We start from the raw sequence: 18,207 nt of genomic DNA on the forward strand, positions 1-18,207 counted from the left end.
TTTATTTTGAATTTTGTATTTTTTCCCCTAATCTTGCTTCCCTCCCCCCACCCCCCCACAGAAGGCAGTCTGTTAGTCTTTACATTGTTTCCATGGTATACATTGATCTAAGTTGAATGTGATGAGAGAGAAATCATATCTTTAAGGAATATTTAATAGAATCTTATGGAAGAAATATAAAGTATAAGAGATAGCCAAATTACATAGTAAGCTAACAGTTTTTTTTTAAATTAAAAGTAATAGTCTTTGGTCTTTGTTCAAACTACACAGTTCTTTCTCTGGATACAGATGGTATTTTCCATCATAGACAGCCCCAAATTGTCCCTGATTGTTGCACTGATGGAGTAAGTCCATGAAGGTTGATCATCACCCCCATGTTGCTGTTAGAGTATACAATATTCTTCTGGTTCTGCTCATCTTGCTCAGAATCAGTTCAGTATATACATTTTTAAAGAAAAAGTTAAATGAGTTAGAGGAGGAACTAGCCAGCAAAACAATATGATTAAAGGGCCTCAGCTTAGCCATCTCAAAACTAGGTAAAAACTAATCCTAAAATAAAAGAATTGAGATAAAAAGAATTTTAGAGAAGTTAGATATGATAGTTCCCTGGAAAAAATCAATGGAAGTAGAATAAAGTTTATCTTTTGCTCAGCTATATCTTGTACCTTCATAAAAACTGACCATCTATTAGGGCATTAAAAACCTCACAAAAAAGCAGAAACATTAAATGCATCTCTTTAATATCATAATGTAATAAAATTATATTCAATAAAGTATGGATTAAAAATTAATGGGAAATGAAATCATCTAATTCTAAAGAATGAGTGGATCAAAGAACAAATTATAGAAATTATAGAAACAATTTCATTAAGATAATGACAATGAGACAACACACCAAAATTTTAGTATACAAAGCAGTACCTGGGAAATTTTATAATTCTAAACACATATTAATAAGAAAGAGCAGGGGGCAGCTAGATGGCACAGTGGATAGAGTTCCAGCCTTGGATTCAGGAGGACTTGAATCTAAATCTGGCCTCAGACACTCAGTAATTACTTAGTTATGTGACCTTGAGCAAATCACTTAACCCCATTGCCTTGCAAAGAACAAAACAAAACAAAACAAAAATAAAAAGAGAGAGACGCACAAATCAATGAATTAGACATGTATCTTAAATAACTAGAAAAAGAAAAAAATTAAAAATTTTAAGCACCAAATCCCAAATCCTGAAAATTAAAGGAAGGATTTATAGTTAGTAAAATCAAAAAAGTAAAACAAGTACACCAAACCAATAAATAAAACTAGAAATTAGTTTTATTTTTTAAAAACAAAAAAGATGAACTATTGATTAATATGATCTTTAAAAAAGAAAAAAAAACAATTGCAAGTATTAAAAATTAAAAGAGTGAATGCACCACTAATGAAGATGAAATTAAAGTAATTATTAGGAGTTACTTTACCCAACAAAACTGTAAGTGAAATGGATGGATAGTTTTTAAAAGTATAAATTGTTCAAAGCAACAGAAGAGGAAATAGAATGCTTAAATAACCCTATTTTAGAAAAAGAAATGACTTAGCAATCAATCATTGCACTTTATAAGACAACCCCCTGACCCCTAGGACTAAATGTATTCACAAGTGAATTATACCAAACATCTAAAGAACAATTGGTTCCAATACTATATGAACTATTGAAATAATGTAAAGGAGTTCTACCAAATTCTTTCAATGATTTAAATATGATGCTGATACTTAAGCCAGAGAGCAAAAACAGAGAAAGGTACTTTTGAATTTTGATGCTAAAATTATGAATAAAATATTATCATTGAGACTACAATATATCACACTTTATGATCAAATCAGATTTATACTAAGAATGAAGGGTTGGTTTAAAATTAGAAAACTGTAAGTATAATTGACCATATCAATCACAAAAACAACAAAATCATGATCCTATCAATTGATGCAAAAACGCAACACCCATACCTATTTAAAAAACAAACATTAGATAGGATACTAATAAAAGGAACTTTTCTTAAAATAAGTATATTTCTAAAACCGAGAACAAATATAATCTTTAATAGGGATGAACTAGAAGCATTCCCATTGAGATCAGAGGTAAAGCAAGGATGTCCATTATCACCGCTATTACTCCATAGTGTCTTAAAAATGCTAATTATAGCAATAAGAAAAAAATTGAAAGATACCAATAAAACAAAACCATCACTCTTTGCAGATGATATGATGTATACTTATTAATTACCTAGCTCAGTGACCTTGGGCAAGTCACTTAACCCTTTTGCCTTGCAAAAAAAAAGTAAATTAATATAATATAAAATACTTGATGGTCTACCTGCCAGGACATACCCAGGAACAATATGAATACAACAATAAAACACTTCATACAAATAAAGAATGGACAATAATAATACAAATAAACAATGGAGAAATATTAATTGCTCATGGGTTAGCCAAGAAAATATAATAAAAATGACAATTCTACCTACAAAATACATCTGAAAGAACAAAAGGCCAAGACTATCAAGGGCATCAGTGAAAAAAAATGTGAAGGAAAGTGGCTTAAGTACCAGATTTCAAACCAAATTACAATATGGTAAACCTAAGAACAATTTGATGCTGACTAAAAAACAAAGTGGTTTTTCAGTGGAAGAAATTATAGGTGAGCAATGTATGTAAATGTATGTAAGTGTAAATAAAAAATGTAAATGATCATAGTAATCTAGATTTTTATAAACTCAAAGATCCAAGCTTTAGGAATAAGAGTTCTTTTTGACAAAAACTGGAAAAAAATTTGAAAAAACTGGAAAGTAGTTTGGTAGAAATTAAACATGGATCAACATCTCACACTGGATACCAAGATTAACTCAAAATGGATACATAATTTAGACATAAAGGGTGATATAAGCAAATTAGAGGAGTATGAATATTTTTACCTTTCAGATTTATGGATAAGGGAAGTGCTTATGACCAAATAAAAAGGGTATATCAGGAAATAAAATGAATAATTTTGATAAATTAAAGTAAAAATTTTTTCAAAAACAAAACCAATACAGTCAAAATGAAAAGGAAATTAGTAAACTGGGGAAGGGATAGATTTAACATTTCTCAAATATATAGGGAGCAGAACCAAATATATAAAAATAAGAGCCATTCTTCAAGAGTCAAAGGATATAAGCATGCAGGTTTTCAGAGGAATTCAAAGTTATCAATAGTCATATAAACTTGCTCTAAATCACTAATTATAGAAATGCAATTTAAAACAACTATGAGGTACCTTCTCCCACTTATCAGTTTGATTAACAAGACAGAAAAGGGAATATGAAAAACTGGTACATTAATTCATTGTTAGTGGAATTGTGAATTAGTCCAAACATTCTGGAGAAAAATTTAGAACTATGACCAAAGAATTTTTAAAAAACATGCATATCCTTTGACCCAACAATACCACCACAAGGTCTGTATCCCAAAGAGATCTTTATACAAAAATATTTATAGCAGCTCTCTTTGTGGTGGCAAAAAATTAAAAATTAAGGGGATGCCCATTGATTAGGGAATGGCTGAAGTTGTGGTTTATTATTGTGATGAAATACTATTTTGGGCTATGTACTATATTGTAAATATAAGAAATGAGGGGGGGAATGATTTCAGAAAGATCAGGTAAGACTTACATGAACTGATGCAAAGTGAAGTGAACAGAAACAGCATTATAACATTGTAAAAGCAATATTGTAAGGATGATCAACTATTAAAGGCTTAGCTACTTTGATCAAGACAATTCCAAAGGTCTCATGAAAAATGTTATCCACCTCTGGAGAGAATAATGATGAACTCTGAGTACAGATTGAAGTCTATTTTTCACATTATTACTCTTGGGGTTTTTTTATAACATGGCTAATATAGAAGTAGATTTTGCATGACTTCATATTGTAATGGATAACATTTTTATTCAATAGCTGCAGTAAGATCTGGAATGAGGGAGAGAGAATCTAGAACCCCTAAGTTTTCTTAATGCTTGTTAAAATTTTTTCAAAAAACTAACCCATTTCTGGAATTGCTAGTTCCTTGAAAGTTCTTTGATTTTTTAAAAAAAAACACACTATCCCATGGGAAGGGAGATAAAGAAAAAATTCTTCATCTAAGAGATCAACAGAGTACTGAAAGATGTTGGGCTTGGGTCTTGGGGCACAAGAGGTACAGTTGGTGGGGCAGCTAGGTGGTGCACTGAATAGAGCACCGGCCTTGGAGTCAGGAGTACCTGGGTTCAAATCCAACCTCAGACACTTAATAATTACCTAGTCATGTGGCCTTGGGCAAGCCACTTAACCCCATTGCCTTGAAAAAAAAATCTTAAAAAAAAGAGGTACAGTTGGAATGAGATAATTCAGGTTAAATACTTTGCTTTTGTCCTCCCATGTTACTTTGGGCAAGCCTATCAGCCTCTCCAACCTTCAGTTTCTTCATCAGTAAAATGAGGGAATTGGATTAGACCATTCCAGTTCTGAATCTGTGATGCCTTAGCCTTGGCTCTGATATTCCTGTTGCAGAATGTGTATCACTTTTCCCCATAATATCAGAATCTAATGTAAATATTCCTTCAGGAGTCACAAGAATGGTCAGGACTCTTAACAGCGAGTAGGAGCAGCGGGGTAGACAGGAAGCCATCTCTCATTATCTGTTAGTAGTTTTGGAAAGTTCTCGGTTGCTTACAAAATAAATACCACTAGTCTCCCTCCCTCAACCCCAACAAACACCATCTTTCATATTCATAGGCAACCCCAGAAGTTCAGTATAGCAGGACTGGGGAAATTAAGTGAGCATTTTGCCTAAATGTTTAGGGCTATGACCCATAGATGGTTCTCTCCTTTAATCGCATTCCTTATCTTCTTTGACCTTTTCTCTTTCTCCTCAGTTGCACAAAAAATGTTCTGCCTTCATTTCAATAGAATGTGATGGTGGTGAACTCAAAGACCATCTTCTCCTGCCAAATGCTATTTTACCCATAGTCCTGGTGAGCATGTTACTATTCTTTTATTATTTCATTAATTTAAAAAAATCATTCCTTATACATGTACTATGTGGTAGAAACTGTCTTTTGGGGATACAAAGATCAAAATGAAACAGTCCATGTCCTCAAGAAATGTATGGAAGAAAGGAAACAACATAAATGTAGATAGGTAGCATAAAATATATATGTATACTTGCATAGAAAAGAATTCAGTTTGGGAGCTGTAGCACTTTGAAGGAATCCAGATAGGACTCAAGAGGACTGATGAGTCCTAGGTGCTGGAATCATCATCCCTTGAAAAAATTATGGATTCTTTAAGGCAGGGGTTAGGAAGGACTTCATTCCAGACATGATTAAAAGTGCACAGAGGGAAGACAGAATATATGGAGGCTACAAACAGCAGGAAGACCACTTTGACTGGAATGCTGAATACATGAAGGAGAGTAAAGGGTCATTAGTCTGGTAGGATAGACTAGAGTTAGATGAACAAAGGCTTAAAAGACTAAAAAGAAATTCATATTTTGTCTTAGAGGCAATTAAGAGCTATTGGAGATTCTTGAACCAGGGAAGGACATGGTCAGTCTAAGGCTTAAGGAATGTCAATTGTGCAGTTTAATGAGCAGGGTAATAGGGAAAGGCTCAACATAGCTGCACCAATTAAAAAACTTATAGCAATAATCTGGATAAAAGATGATGAGAACCAGAAATGGGGTAGTGGATATGTGGGTAAAGAGAAAGGGATGGATGCAAATTTTTTTTTCTCTTTTTGTATCCTCAGCACCTAACATGGCTTCTAGCTCAGTAGGCACTTAATTATTGTTTACTAATTGATTGAGAAACTAGGACTTGATAGAGCATGTTTGCATGCAACAGGAAAGCAATGAGGAGATAGGAAAAGAATGAAGATTGGAGCAACAGATATGACGATAGTGGTCCCAATCTGCAGAGAACACAGGAAGGTATAAGACTGAGGATGCATGTAGAGAGATTGATCTTGGCGAGAAGGGCCATCTCTCATTTAGAGACTTACTAAAGGGGGAGGAAGTGGAAGATGATATCAAGAGGTTGTGAGATGAGAAGGGGAGAAGGGGGAGCTCATGACAGGCGGCATCTATTTTGGGGGTAAAGTATGAAGTGAGATTCTCAACTGAGAGGATTATGGAAGAGATGACATGTGAGGCTTAAAAGGGAAAGGGAAGGGAAGATTTGGAAGCTGCCTTAGAGAAGCAGTTAGGAAGAAGTAAAAGGAGAAAATGCCTTGCTGCGATGAAGATCCAGTTAAGGTTAGATAATAGAAATTTGGAGAGGATCTAAACATTATGGTTGCTTGACTTTCTCTAGCTGTGTTCAATAATACAGGTACTTTGGAGTTGTGAAGTGGAAGGATCCCAGGCCAGACTTTGAGGAGGACAAGGGAGCAAGAATCGAAGAGCTGAGTAGTGTCTGGTTGAACTTATTAGGGTCAAGACTGGAAATGGAGATAAGTGAAGTCAAAGCATGAATCATGTTTCTATGACTGGCAAGATGAGAGGAGCATGAGAAAAAGGTCTAAAATGAAGGGAAGTTTGCTCATAATGGAACAGAAATTTCAGAAGGTAAAATAGAATGGGCATTAAAGGGGTAGAATTGAAATGGATGGAAATGAAAGAATAGATAGTGGTGTTGAGGTGGTTAGGTCATTAGAATAAGGAAAATAAAGATGGGAAGAATTTGCTAACCACAAGGGAAGAATCAGGGAAGAGCAGCAACAGATGGAGCTGCCCTGATGATGCTAGCAAGTAAGTAGAATATGTTTTTCTCACCTCCATCTCAGAAATCACTGATTCCCCCTTGATTCCACAGGTTTTCTTCTTCTGCTCAAAGGCCATCTAGGTGGACTGATTCTCTACCTATATGCATGTAATTAATGTCAGAAAGACAGCTAGTATAGAGGAAAAAGGAACTAAATGTAAAGTTAGGAGACCCAGGTTAGAGTCTCAGGTCTGAAATGTGTTAGCTTTGTTACTTTGGACAAGTTAGCAATACCTTTGCCTCAAGAGTATAGTAACAATACTTTGTATATTGTATCACACTAACAAAAATGGAAAAGGATAAAGGAACCAATATTTATTAAGCACCTGTGATGTGATCAGTGTTATCCTAAGTGCTTTACAAATATTCTCTCATTTAATTCTTGCAAAATTCTTACAGGTAGGTGCTATTATCCTCTTTATGTAGTTGAGAAAACTGGGTGAGTCAGAAGTTAACTTCATGCCTAGCTAGTAGGCTGGGTTTATTAGCATACACAGTAAGGGCTTTAGACTGAATATGAACTCAGGTCTTCCTGACTCCTCCATTTGGACACTGGCTCTATCCATTGCACCATTACCTCTTTCCTGTCTATCATCCTGTCTATCCTGTCTATCATCAGAGTCATCCCAAAGATGCTTTCAACTAGCCTACTAAAGATGAGCTGATGTCCCAATAATTTTATTTTGTAATAAAGAGCAGTCATTTTAATCTACTTAAAGATTGGTTGCTGAACAACGAACAAAAGAACAATAGAAATACAAATTAATGGAAGAATAGCATCACCATTGTGATAGAGCACTGGATATCACATCAGAAGACCTGGCTTCCAATCCAGCCTTGAACATTTACTTGTTTTGTAAACCAAGCAAAGTCCTCTAACCTCACTTTTCTAATTCTCAGTTTACTCATCTGTAGAAAGGAGATAATAATAGCACCTACCTTATAATATTGTTGTGAGGATCAAATCACTTGATGTCCTCTGTAAACCTTGTAGCATCACAAAAATGCTAATTGTTAATATTAAAGCATCCCATAAATGGTGCTGCAGGGGATAAAACCCTAAACTTGAAATCAAGAAGACTCTTCCTCCTGAGTTCAAACCCAGCCTCAGACACTTAATAGTTTTGTGATCCTGGACAACTCACTTAACCCTGTCTGCCTCAGTTTCTTCCCATGTAAAATAAAATGGAGAAGGAAATGACAAAGTACTCCAGCATCTCTACCAAGTCTCTACCAAAACCTCAAATAGGGTTATGAAAAGTTGGGAATGCCTCAAAAACAAGGGAACACTTACATAAGTGAAAGTTACTATTATTATTATTATTATTATTTTCATATTCAATAGAATTCAGATGCAAATGACCTTGAATATAGTCATTCTCCTGCTAATGACTGTTTTATATTTAATATTTAGTGGAGGGTTGCTTGGGAAACTAAAATCATTGGATAGAAATATTGAATCTTGTCCTGTGCAGGTTCACTCAGAATTACTGCAATAGAAGGTACTTCAAATTGTTCCCACATGCCCTTGATTTCTCCCATTAGGTCTTTATATTTTGGGAGCTTTTCAACCCATGTGATTTGGAAGTTATTAGTATTTGGTATGACACAATCATTTGAGAACATTGTTCATAACTTTTTTATGGGTCAGTGTTATAGCTTATCAATTATTTACAATGTCTCTGTCTTTGATAGTGCTCTAAGTGTAATACAGCTTATTTGCTGAATTTCTAAAGCTACTGGTGCTTATACCTGTAGTAGAGATCTATCCATTAATTCATATAGGATGAATAGTAGGTCTCTGTCATATAGTTTTATATATTTGATCATGATTTATTAGCTATTGTATAAGTGCTAAATTTTTACAACCTCATAATATGTTGCAGAGTTTCTATTGTATTATTAGGAGAGGTAATAAAAATAATGGTAGAAAGGAACAATGAATTAATCATTAAATTAAAAATGAGTCAAATGAAAGAAAAGACATTTATTAAATGTTTGTGTAGTTCTAGGCATTGTACTAAGTATCAAGAATACAAATACAGAAGAGCAATAGTCTCTGTACTTACATTTTTTCTTTAATTTTTATTCTTTTTTAGGTCACGGTGAGTTTATATCCATACAGCATGCCCAATTGCATCCAAAAACCATTTCTTAAATCAAACTTCAAATTAGTCGGAAGAACAGGTTACTAATTTTAGAAAACATTGAACAAATCAGCCTTCTTAAGAAACAATCAACTACAAGTCACAGTCTAATCCAATAAAGCAACCTCAAATACTTTCTCCAGACCTTGTTCACAGACTGTGACAGCCTCTAGCATCCCCCCTCACCTCTAAAACAACCATGCTTCTTAAAGAGTCCATTGTGAGAGAAGAAAATTTAAATGATGTGGCATCACACTCATTAAAGCAGAAAAAAAAATGTTCAAGACCGGAAGCTCTGCAGTTGAGTTAACTGAGGTACATGGTAATGAAACAAAAATGGAAAACAGCCTGGTATTTGCTGGAAATTTAAGCATTGCCAAATTATCAGCAGAAACCTATTTGCTTTATCAAGGGAAATATTTAGGATGCTGTAAAATGTATAGTCTTCAAGGGTTTTTGTTGAACCTCTTTCTCCTATTAAACTGGACTATATAGAAAGGGTAAGTTACAGCCACAGGATGTGGCAATATCACACATTTATTTATTTCACAATGATTTCTTCAGACATGAGACAAAAATTATTGAATTGAAGACATCAGGCAATTTAGAGTCTGTAATCCTTTGCTGACACTAGACAGATGGAGCAATAAAGAGGAATTTATATTCTTAGGTAAAAGGCAGCACATTAGGGGGACTAAGAGCCATAGCAGGGTCATTTGATCTGGAGAGTCAAAGCATGGTGGGTCAAGTCACAGGGTAGTCAATTAACCAAGTATTAATTCCATTACTGATTTGGGGGGAGAGGGAAAATGGAATGGGAGGGTGATGTCAAAATGACTGAGATAAAGCATTGTCAGGGGTCTGAGGCTGTGCAGATATAGAAGGTTCTTATCAATCAGAACAACCTAGCTTTAGGACATGATTTCTATTAGCAAGAGTAGCAAGAGGGGGCAGGTGATGAGATGACTGAGACAGTATGGTTGGGGGTGTCTGGTGCTTTTTAGTAGCAGGGCCTCATCAATCAGGACAAAACTGGCCTAAGCTAACTACAACAGTCCATTCTCAATTATTTTGTGGCAAAGGTTTTATTTGTATGTGATTCCATCTCCCAGGGATTTTTATGGTACAGTGGATAAAGGGTTGGTTTTGGAGTCAGATCTCAGGTCGTCGCCTACTTCAGGCACTAGACAATGACCTTTAACTTCTCAATGCCTCAATATCTTCATCTTTACAATGGCGCTAATAATAGGACCTATCTCAAAGAATTGTTGTGAATATTTAAAGAGATAATGTATATGAAATCCTATATAAATACTAGCTATGATTGGTTATCGATGACTCTCTTTGCTATTACCCACAGTCAAGAATTTCATACTGAACTGAGGGCAGGCAGTAAAAAGTACTGCCCATGCCCTCTCTCTTCTAAGCCACCTTAAACCTTCTTTAGGTCACAGGCCTCAAGCTGTTCTTTCACCCACCACAGGGCACTCATTTTTTTAGTGTTTTTCTTCAATATATTTATTCACTGCCTATGTTCTAAATCATGGTTGAGTTTTTTTCCTCCTCTCTTCTCAAAGAAGAGAAAATTGTACTGGAAAGATGATGTTTGAACCTCAAGTCCATTTCAAACATAAAAGGCCCCGCAAACAACCCAATCAAATGACAATGTATGAACGTGAGCAATAGGCAGAGTGGTTTCCCTAGAATCTGCTATTCTAGGCCATGGCAAGGTCACGTAGCTAGTCAATGTCAAGTGTCCTCTTGATTCCAAAGCCAGTGCTCTATCCACTGCATCATCTAGCTTCCCTTTAAGCAAAATAAACTAAAGAAGCAAAACCTAGAAGGAAGAGAAAACAATCATCCAGGGCTTCACAAATCCAAGATCCCAGACTCTTGGGAAGAAATTTCCCTATTTGATAAGGACTGTTGGGAAAATGTGGTTAAAAATAAGGTTTAGACCCACAACTTACATCACATACTGCAACTAGCTTTGCTAAACTCTGAGTATACTGGGGAAAAGGAATATAATCCCTGCTCTCAAGGTAAGATAACACAAAGGAAAGGACAAGCTGTCTTTGTGGGGTTTCAGAACCAATTGGGATCTGTGAACAATGAGAAGAGAGATACTATTGTGCCATGAGAAATAAATATGAATGTGAAAAATTCCAAAATATTGCATAAAATGATGAAAAGTGAAATATGAAAAATATACAGAGTAAATATAGTAGCAGAAATTTAAATATAATAGTGGAAATAATGATTAAAAGTCAGCCAAAGTAGAATTAGATGAATTTTGGTCACAGAGAACAGATGGTGAATTACACCTCCATCTTAGAAAAGTAGACAACTATGGCTACAGAGTAGCATATACTGTCCGATGTGATCGTTTTGTTGTTTGGTTTTACTTAAATATTTTATCTTTTTATAAGGAAGATGGATGGATGGATGGAGATGGATGGATCCATATTTAAATATTTAGATATAGATAGATAGATGAGAGAAGATAGATAGATAGACAGACAGACAGACAGATAGATGGAAGTATGCATATATACACCAATAGACACATAGATATATATTTGGACAGATACATAGATAAATAAGCATAGACAAATGAGAGGAAAGACAGAGAGAATTAATTTGTTAAATGCTTAATATGAACTAAGTTCTTTGCTAAGGGCTATGATAGAAATACAATCAAGAAAAAGATCCCCAGTCCTCAAGGAGATTGATCTAATGAAAGAAGATAACATATAAAGTAGAGCTTGAAGTAGAAATGGTACATGGGGGTGGCATGATGCCAGAGGCCTAAGCCATGGCAAGATAAGACAACAATTCAGCTATCAGAGTGGGGGACAAAGAAATGGAGCCCAATCGTTTGGTGGGGGTTGGGGCAGGAATGCGGAGATGACAGTAGAAAAGATCTAGATGGCATGAAATTAACCCGGAAGTGATAATATTAAAATAAGGAAATGATTGAGGTGTGAAAAGAAAATATCAATAAGTTTGGAAAAATAGGTAGAGGGTTATGGAGAAAAATGAAAATGCATCATGTAGCCAGGCTAATCAGCTCAGAGTAGCAGATTTTTTTTATTTTTTAGTTTTTTAGGTTTTTGCAAGGCAAATGGGGTGAAGTGGCTTGCCCAAGGCCAAATGGCTAGGTAATTATGAAGTGTCTGAGGCCGGATTTGAACCCAGGTCCTCCTGACTCCAGGGCCGGTGCTTTATCCACTACGCCACCTAGCCGCCCCTCTAACAGATTTTTAAAAGCAATTCTCACAAGCAAAATAAAATCAAGCATCACCTATGTTGGAAGCTTATCTTTTTATTTAGAAAAACTTCAAAATGCATGAATAAAAATAGAACAGAGGTCTTAAAATTCTATGATTCTATGAATATCTGTGGGTGACAGTCTCTGTGAATGCATATATATATATATATATATATAGAAATTTGATTATTATATGTAGAACATTGATTATTATGTGGAAATTTGATTATTATCTAGAATGTAAATTAAATGGACTGTTGAGAGATGTAAACTTCACTTCAGATTTTCCAGGGGAGACTCAGTGACTATTTAACAGATGTAGGACTAATTTCTTTTGGGGTTTAACTTGGACCAGATAATCTAAATCTTTCTGATTTCAAGATTCTAGACTTTATTATTACAACCTTACTTTGATACATTTATATATGTTATTCCTCCCCTTTAAACTCTTTGAGGATCTATAAGGATATTGGAATCATTCTAAATGTTTTTGTTTTATATGTCTAAGAAATAATTTCTTGTTTAAGACTTGGGAGGGGAGTGTTATCTTGAGAATGTTAAAGTTGATCAATAATTTAATTTATTCTTTATCCTTTAATATATCTTCCATCATTTTCAATAATATTTTTGAAAAACTTTTATCTCTTAATTTTTTTTTTTATTTTGAACAGTTTTGTTAGATTTTTCCTTAATTGCTCACTCTCTCTGTTCAGATGTGGCAACAGAAGTGGGAATTGAGACAATATTGCAAAGACAAGCAGAACTAGAAGCAAATGAATTCTCTCCTGAGGATCTGATGTGGGGAAAAAGAAAAATAAAGGGGATATGAATTGTATAGCGAGAAGGAAGGATTTCTCATTATTATGAGTGAGAAGGAAAAGCCTAAGAAGACTCAGTGAACTATCATTCTTATAGAAAATATTCAGAGGACTGAACAGGCATAACATAGATGATTTGGTATCATGTACATCAAGCACGGTAGAGAAGGAATTAGAGGGTGGGTGACAGGGAGGGATGGGTAAAGAGAGAGAGGATAATACCAGGAAGGGAATCGCTGCAAGCAAAATACATTTCCTCATCATGAAAGAATATTAAAAGAGGGAGGAAAAAGGGAGGTAGAAGAAGGAGAAAAAAGATAGAATAAAACAGCAACAACAACAATTAACTACGGCTACTGCAATTACTACTACTACTACTACTACTACTACTACTACTACTACTACTACTACTACTACTACTACTACTATTACTACATTACAACTACCACAACTATAACTACAATGTAAGATGACCAACAATTGGAAAATGGCTCAACACATTGCATTATATAAATGTAATGGAATGCTATTGCACTTTAAGAATTACTGAGATCATTTTAGAAAAACCTGGGTATACAGAGAGAAGTGAGCAGAAGCAAGGACAAATCAGTGGCCAGCTATGCTTCCTGAGGACGACTGATGCACTGTGTTACCTCCCTTGCAGAGAGATGATGGACTGGAGATGCAAGAAGAGTTATTTACTTGCGGGGCATGGCCATGGAGTGGATTCATTTTGCTTGACTTTTTTGTTACAAGAGTTTTTCCCTCTCCTTTCTCTTAGGGTTTGTTTTAGAAGGGGGGGGGACAGGGAGAAAGAAAATGTAGTAGAAGGAGAACTTAGCAACAGTAATGCCTCATAATGACCATTAAATTACATTTTAAATGCACAGAAGAGAACAGTGAAAGACATTTAGAACAATAGGAAAGCAGATAAGTTTTGAAAATAAAGTTATATATGTAGAAGTTATACACGTTTTAAAAAGTAGATAATTTAAAGTGAAGATTTATAGTCCTTTTTGTGCTATCATGATTATGAAAATGTCTTTTTTATTAAGTTCAAAATAAGAAAAATTAATTTAAAAAAGAATGAATGAAAATTTTTTAAGATCTTTTCTACCTTTTGATTTTGCTTTGGTGTTTGTTCTTCCTCCTCATTCTTGCTTCTCCCATTCTTTTGTGTATGAAATGTTAAGACAGAAGTGAGTATAGATGCCACATCATCATCTTTTTCTGTTCAAAAACAAAGTCACTAATTGTATCTGATCCTCCAACTATATATGGTAGCTGAGATGTGGTAAAGCAAGGGAAGTAGCTTAAAGAACTCTAGGAATATCCAATTGAGAACTTTTTTGGTTCTCCAGTGGACCAATCTGTTCTGGGAAAAGGTCTTTATCAAATCATAGGATATTGTTTTTGTTACTTCCTTCTTTTCCATTTGCATTGACTAATGATGATAATATTTATTGCATTCAATATTTATGGTATTTTTTCTTTATATCTTTTCTCATAGGATAAGCAAAACGAAAGCGTAAGCACCTTTAATTCAAGCCATGAATCTCTAACTGATGACAAAATGGATTCTTCAGCCAATAATGAAAAGAAATTGAAGGTACAATAGGTTTCTTTGAGACTTCAATTTTTAATTTATTAACCATTTCCTCTTATTTCTATTTTAAAAGTAAATTATAATACCTTTTCTTTTTATACCAGCCACTTCTCTTTTATAAAATAAATTTATTATAAAATAAAATTAAAATAAAATAAAATTATTTACATGAATTTAGAATCTATTCCTTCTTCCCTACAAATTTCATTTTTGCATTTCTTCTCCAGTTTATTTTATTAACTAGTATTTTCCTATCATTTTCAGTAATGTTTATAATTATGTTTCTGGAAGACTTTTACCTTTCAAATTTTTCATATCATATGCTTTCAGAAGATTTTTTCTTTTTTATCAGATTTTATCAGATAGTGCTTTAATCACTATTCCTATTCAGAGGTAGCAGAAGAAATGGGAGCAGAGATAGCATTTTAAAAATGTCCTTCTTGGGAATTACGGCTTCAAAGTCTTAGGCAAAAAGGGTGCAAACTCAAGTGAGAGAGTTGTGTAAAAGATAGGATCAAAGAAAGAATAAAACTACTTCCAAAGGTAGAGAAGAAAAGGACAAGATGTGACAAAGAGAAGGCATAAACTTTCTTTCATATTTTTTTGTTTTCCAATTATATACAATAGTACATTTTTGCAAGGTTTTGAATTTTATAATTTCCCCCTCCCTTGATTCCCTCCCCTCTGACCCCCAAAAGAAGGCAATCTGATAATCTTTATATTTGTTTTCAATGATATACATATATCAAAATTGAATGTGCTAAGAGAAAAAACATACTCATAACAAAGAAAAAATATTAGGGATAGCAAAATTATGTAATACATAAGATGGCATTAAAAATTGAAGATAATAATCTTTGCTCTTTGTTTAAATGCCACCGTTCTTTCTCTATATACAGATGGCATTCTCCATACAGATTCCCTAAAATTATCCCTGATTATTGCACTGATGGAGTAAATAAGTCCATCAAGGCTTAGCATCACCCTGTATTATTGTTAAGGTGTAAAATGTTCATTTGGTTCTGCTCATCTCACCCAGCAACAATTCATGCAAGTTTTCCCAGGTTCTCTGAAATCCCATATCTCCTGGGTTTTAATAGAACAATAGTGTTCCATTGCATACATATATCACAATTTGTTCAGCCATTCCCCAGTTGATTGACATTCCCTTGATTTCCAATTCTTTGCCACTAGTAACAGAACTATGAATATTTTTGTACATATGAAGTTTTTACCCTTTTTCATGATCTCTTCAGGGTATAGACCCAGTAGTGGTATTGCTGGGTCAAAGGGTATGCACATTTTTATTGCCCTTTGGGCACAATTCCAAATTTCTCTCCAGAAAGGTTGGATCAGTTCACAGCTCCATCAACAATATATTAATGTCCCAGATTTTCCACATCCCCTCCAGCATTGATCATTATCCTTTCAGATCATATTGGCCAATCTGAGAGGTGTGAGGTGATACCTTAGAGATGCTTTAATTTGCATTTCTCTGATCAGTAATGATTTAGAGCAATTTTTCATATGACTATAGATAGCTTTAATTTCCTCGTCTGAAAATTGCCTTTGTGTATCCTTTGTCTGTTGGGGAATGGCTTGGTTTTTTAATAAATTTGTCTCAGTTTTCTATATATTTTAGAAATGAATCCTTTGTCAGAAACACTAATTGTAAAAATTGTTTCCCAATTTACTACATTTCTTTTGATTTTGTTAGAGTGGTTTAGTTTGTGCAATAGCTTTTTAATAATGTAATCAAAATTATTCTGTTTGGTTTTTTGTAATGTTCTCTATATCTTCCTTGGTCATAAACTGCTCTCCTTTCCATAGATCTGTTGGGTAAACTATTCCTTGTTCTCCCAATTTACTTATAATATTGTCTTTTATTTCTATAATCCTGCACCCATTTTGATCTTATCTTGGTATAGGGTATGAGATGTTGGTTTAATCCTAGTTTCTGCCATACTAAATTCCAGTTTTCCCAGCAGTTTTTATTGAAAAGTGAGTTCTTATCCCAGAACCTGTACTCTTTGGGTTTATCAAACAGCAGTTTGATGTCTCCTGATGTCTCTTTTGCACCTAATCTATTCCACTGGTCCACCACCCTATTTCTTAGCCAGTACCAAATAGTTTTGATGAATGATGTTTTATAATATAATTTTAGATCTGTTTAGGCTAAGCTGCCTTCTTTTGCATTTTTTTCATTAAACCCTTTGTTCTTCTTTTTTGCTTCTCCATATGAATTTTGTTACAATTTTTTCTAGCTCACTAAAATAATTTTTTGGAAATTTGAATGGTATGGCAGTAAATAAGTAGTTTAATTTAGGTAGAATTGTCATTTTCATTATATTAGCTTGGCCTATCCATGAGCAGTTGGTATTTGTCCAGTAATTTAGATCTGATTGTATTTGTGTGAAAAGTGTTTTATAGTTGTTTCCCTAGAGTTTCTGAGTCTACCTTGGCAGGTAGACTCCCAAATATTTCATGTTGTCTGATATTATTTTAAATAGAGTTTCTCTTTTTAACTCTTGCTGCTGTATCTTGTTGGCAATATATAGAAATGCTGAGGATTTATGTGGGTTTGTTTTATATCCTGTGACTTTGCTAAAGTTGCTAATTGTTTCCAGTGTTTTTTATGTGATTTTTAAGGGACTCTAGATATATCATCATGTCATCTATAAATTTATAAAAGATTTACAGTTTTGGTTCTTCCTTCCCAATTCTAATTCCTTTAATTTCTTTTTCTTTTTTTTAGTAGAAATGGGTGCTATATTTTGTCAAAGACTAATCATAAACTTTCTTTTTTGTTTGGGTTTTTTTAGGTTTTACAAGGCAAATAGGGTTAAGTGACTTGCCCAAGGCCACACAGCTAGGTAATTATTAAGTGTCTGAGGCCGGATTTGAACTCAGGTACTCCTGACTCCAGGGCTGGTGCTCTATCTACTGTGCCACCTAGCTGCCCCAATCATAAACTTTTAACACTGGTTTTATTTCTGATTTCCTACCAAAGAAAATTATCTGTGAATGGTAAATGACTGAAGAATAGTGGCTAATAGGGAAATGTAATCCAAGAAAAGTCAAATGAGAATCAATATGTAGTTATAATCAATAATCAGTTGAGAGTTAAAGTCCACAAGTGTAAATGAACCATATCCCAGGATACAGAAAGACTATGTAGATGGGATTGTTGAACTATGTCCTTTTTTTTTTTTAGTTTCCACAAGGCAGGGGGTTAAGTGACTTGTCCAAGGTCACACAGCTAGGTAATTATTATGTGTCTGAGACCAAATTTGAATTCAGGTCCTCCTGACTCCAGGACCAATGCTCTATCCACTGCACCACCTAGCTGGCCTGAGTTATATCTTTTTCTTTTTTTCCTTTTTTTTAAGTTTTTTTTACAAGGCAATGGAGTTAAGTGACTTGCCCAAGGTCAGACAGCTAGGTAATTATTATGTGTCTGAGATTGGATTTGAACTCAGGTCCTCCTGACTCCAAGGCCAATGCTCTGTTCACTGAGCCACCTAGCTGCCCAGGAGCTATATCTTTT

At 34.4% G+C, this 18,207-nt stretch overlaps 1 protein-coding gene across 8 annotated transcripts in view; it reads left to right on the plus strand.

The window, feature by feature from the left end:
- Nucleotides 1-18,207, plus strand: part of DGKG (diacylglycerol kinase gamma) — a 281,695-nt gene that overhangs the window by 100,615 nt on the left and 162,873 nt on the right. For all 8 annotated transcript variants that reach the window (XM_074189542.1, XM_074189543.1, XM_074189550.1 and 5 more), the window contains 2 exons: nt 4,932-5,030; nt 14,565-14,663. In XM_074189542.1, the coding sequence (XP_074045643.1) occupies nt 4,932-5,030; nt 14,565-14,663 (198 nt within the window). The remainder of the gene's footprint in view (nt 1-4,931; nt 5,031-14,564; nt 14,664-18,207) is intronic.

The sequence above is a fragment of the Macrotis lagotis genome, chromosome 5 (genome assembly GCF_037893015.1).
Source record: "Macrotis lagotis isolate mMagLag1 chromosome 5, bilby.v1.9.chrom.fasta, whole genome shotgun sequence".
Classification (NCBI taxonomy): domain Eukaryota; kingdom Metazoa; phylum Chordata; class Mammalia; order Peramelemorphia; family Peramelidae; genus Macrotis; species Macrotis lagotis.